Source organism: Carya illinoinensis, chromosome 11 (assembly GCF_018687715.1).
Source record: "Carya illinoinensis cultivar Pawnee chromosome 11, C.illinoinensisPawnee_v1, whole genome shotgun sequence".
Taxonomy (NCBI): Eukaryota; Viridiplantae; Streptophyta; class Magnoliopsida; order Fagales; family Juglandaceae; genus Carya; species Carya illinoinensis.
This window is the reverse complement of record NC_056762.1, coordinates 26,400,135-26,404,154: the sequence shown is the minus strand read 5'-3', so window position 1 is coordinate 26,404,154 and position 4,020 is coordinate 26,400,135. Positions and strand designations below refer to the sequence as shown.

General features: G+C 36.3%; 1 protein-coding gene across 1 annotated transcript; it reads left to right on the top strand.

The window, feature by feature from the left end:
- The first annotated feature begins 3,056 nt into the window (after positions 1-3,056).
- Positions 3,057-3,698, top strand: LOC122282331. Its single transcript, XM_043094291.1, has 2 exons — positions 3,057-3,488; positions 3,630-3,698. Exons 1-2 carry the CDS (start codon positions 3,057-3,059, stop codon positions 3,696-3,698), a joined length of 501 nt encoding a protein of 166 aa, XP_042950225.1.
- Positions 3,699-4,020: the final 322 nt, after the last annotated feature.

Sequence of the window (4,020 nt, the reverse complement as noted above, 5' to 3'; positions counted from 1 at the left end):
ACATTATAACCTAGGGCTATAAACCAACATGGTCGGTTCCATTTCTGTCCAAAATAGAAACCGACCAACCAAGGATTTTTGGGGAGGAAAACTGGTCGAAACCGACCATGTAAGGGGGGTGAAATCGACCGTACCGGTTCCTAGCCAGTTCACAGCCAGTTTCTAGGTTTGGGCCATACATTTTTGGGTTTTTTTTACCCAATTCGGTACCCTTTTTTAGCTCAATTCATTATTCAAAATAATTAACATTTTGGGCTTCTTTTTACTGAATTTTTGTTACATATTATTTCCATATTCATTTACATATTCATTTACGCTACATATCAATAATCAATTTATGTTAAAAAAATACTCTCCCAAGTGTGAGAAAGTGTAGATCATGAAGGAACTCAAGTGAGAACCAATGTACAAAAACACCGTGGTGGTGTTTTTTTAACACCCAGTGTGGTAACGGTTTTTGCTGAAACTTGGAACAGTGGGAATTCAGAAACTGGAAGGAAGAAAATGGGTTAGAGGCTAGAGTCGTCATTGTGTCATTTGGGAACGGTGGAGAAGGATGGTGGAGAGGGTCCTGGAGGCTGGGCCGCTGCTAATGGAGAGGATGAAGTTTTCAAAGTCTCAAAAGTGAAAACTGAAAACTCAAACCTAAGGCTTGAGAAGGAGAAGCAGAGAGGGACAACACAAGTTGTTTAAACCCTATATAGAAACAGCAACGTTTGGCCTAAGCCAAATGCACCATTCCCTTTAGTTTTTTTTTTTTTTTTAACTACAGAAGTAAAACAACATCATTTCACTTCTTTAAGTGAAACATCGTTTCATATAGTTATATCTGAAATATATATATATAAGTAGATAACGTCGATTCAGCGATTTTGTCCTAATTCAAATGGGAACTGAACTGGCCGACGTCGATTTTGTTAAATTACCACCTCTAGCTAACCAATTCCCTACTAGTTTCAGCCAATTCTTTACTCCAGCAGCCAGTTGGAGTCGGTTATGGCCGATTTGGCCAGTTTTTGTACACCTCTATCATAACCTTGTTTTGTTAGGAATAATGTTGGTGTGGATAAATATAGTTCAACTATATGTTTCCAAATTTTAAGAAGTCGAGGCCGAATGAACAATGGATCAAATCACAATAGAAAAAGCTTCTTTGTCGCATGAGGTTGACCGCCCAGTTTGACTGCTGGGCCAATTTTTTTTTTTTTTTTTTACTTAGTGATTAAAAAAGTAATTTTAAATATATTAGTATTTGTTTTGTTCACTTAGGAAAAAAAAAAAAAAACCTGCCCAGCGATATGAATAGGGCAACATGGTAGCCGGACCCAATCACAATTCCCCCTATAAAAAGTAATTCGCGGCTACCATAAATTTCACCAATAGAAGGCCTTCTACCTGCTTGAGCTTTAAACAGCCCAATAGCACAACCGTGACCATTGTCTTGGGAAAGTACTAGGGGTGTACAGAAAACTGATAAACCGCCCCAAACCGACCGGAACAGACCTCAGCATGCCGGAACCGGCCAAGAACCGGTCGGCGGTCGAGGGAAATTATCATGAACCGGCATCGGTCGGTTCGGCGTGCGGTTCAGGTCTAAATAAACCGATAAGCCGACCGACCGTTTCAGTTATATTTTTTTTCATTTTTATACATATAAAAACGACGCCATTTCACTTAAATAATTGAAACGGCATCGTTTTCTGACTTCTTAAATGATTACGTTTAAATATAAACGGCGCCGTTTGGTATTAGGGTAAAATACCCCCCCTTCCCCTTCGAGTTTCCATTTCCTTCCGTGCCCTAAGCCCTTCCCAGTTTCTGAAAACAGAAACTATCTTCCCACGGTTGCCGATCACTTCTCAGCTTCTCCCGTTCTCCCAGCGTCTGGCCCTCTCCCGGTCACTGCTCAGCTCCCTGCGTCTGGCCTCCTCTTGGTTTCCCAGCCTCTGCTCGACGGCGCGACGCACCTTCCGGCTTCCTCTATCGGTGTAAGTTACTAAGTAATGTAAGTTTCTTTTTTTTTTTTGATAGGATCTTGCTATTTACATTTTACTAAGTTGGAATGTTTAGATTAATGTTTATTTTTAGTGTTTATTTTGCATCGGACAATCGGACATATATATATATATATATTTTTAGTGTATTTTGTTTAGTATCTTTAGTATTAATCTTTAGTGTATTTTTAGTGTATTTTTAGTATATATATATATATATTATTTTTAGTGTATTTATCAAAAATATATATATATATTTTTAGTGTTCCAACTTTTGTTGGTTCTCGAAGATTAGTGTTTATTTTTTTAGATTAATGTTTATTTTTAGTGTTTATTTTGCATCGGACATTAATATATATTTTTAGTGTTTCAAATTTTGTTCAATCTCGAAGATCAATTAGTGTGCCTAACTGCCTCGGACATGCTAGGATCTTGTTGTTTCTTGAGTAAAGCAGCATAGTAATTAGTATTTAAGCTACTAAGCCTTGACATAGAATCCATCACTGACTAATTATCTATAGTACTCATGGAATATTAACCAATAAATATGGAAAGCTACTGATTATAATTAAGATTGCATTTGGAGGGCTAGCTCATGATAATTATAACCCTTTTCTTTGCTAAATCCGATTAAGAAATAAAGGAGTAATGATATACTCCCAATATTATTTTTTGATGATTTCTAGAAATAAGATTGTTATAACAACATTATGTATTATCATTAACTTTTACTATTTTCTTAAAAAAGTAAAAATTAATTTAAGGGTTATGTTAGAATATATATCTATATAAATTAAGTTGTCTATAAGATGAGCACAAGTTTGAAAGAAAACGATTAAGTGCAACTTCATAACTAATCCTAGATGGTAAGTCTTGAAGTTTAAATATTGTTTATCGTTCTTTTACTCTAGAGTGTGCTATATGATGCAGATCAAGAGAACTAAATAATTAGTTTCTCTCAGTTATCTCTAATTGCATGAACCTGAATATATTATTTTGTTGGTGCCGTGAATGATATATATGTTTCTTAATTAATTTTGAAATTAATGTTTCATATGTTAGATGGATTCCTCATCAACTCTAATTGATCTTGATAATGATGAACAAACCGTAAATTTGGGAGAGACCCAAACACCAAAACCTTCAAGTGCTCCTAGTAGTACTTGTCCACTTCCTAGGAAACGGAAGGGGAAGGACCCGTCAATTGTTTGGGATCATTTTACTAAAGTTGAGGGTTGTCCCGTAGATGATCCGAAGGCTAAGTGTAACTATTGTGGCAAGATTTATGCTTGCCACTCAAAGAGAAATGGGACTTCAACTATGCAAAACCACTTATCTGCATGTCCAAGAAATCCTCATAAACGCGGGCCTCTAGATAGATATCAACAAACATTGGCGGTTGAGGAAGTTGGAGAGAGTGATAGTAGCGTGGTAAGAAATCTTGTAACCCACAAATATAGTGAAGATGCAGTGAGGTTGGCCATTGCGGAAATGGTAATTATTGATGAATTGCCATTTAGAATTGTTGAAGGACAAGGATTTAAGAAGTTGGTTTGGTTACTTGAACCAAAATTTAAAGTGCCATGCCGTGTTACAGTTGCAAGAGACTGTATGAAATTGTTTACATCTGAAAAGGCCAAGCTTAGAAAGTTGTTTAAAGACGGGGAGATGAGAGTTTCATTGACTACTGATACATGGACATAGATACAAAATTTGAATTATATGTGCCTAACTGCCCATTTCATTGATAATGATTGGAAGTTGAAGAAAAAAATCATTAATTTTTGTTTGATCCCTAATCATCGAGGGGATACAATTGGAAAATATATTGAATCGTGCCTCCTTGATTGGGGCATTGATAAGATATTTACAGTGACTATTGATAATGCTAGCTCAAATGATACTGCAATTTCTTACTTGAAGCATTTTTTGACGGGGAATGTGTTGGGTGGTAAGTACATGCACTTGAGATGTTGTGCTCACATTTTAAATCTTGTCGTGAATGAGGGTTTGAAGGAGTGTAATG

Coding starts and splice junctions, on each gene's coding strand:
- LOC122282331 (XM_043094291.1), top strand. CDS start 3,057: ATGGATTCCTCATCAACTCTAATTGATCTTGATAATGATGAACAAACC. Junction 3,489..3,629: donor GGTTGGCCATTGCGGAAATG/GTAATTATTGAT, acceptor ACATCTGAAAAG/GCCAAGCTTAGAAAGTTGTT.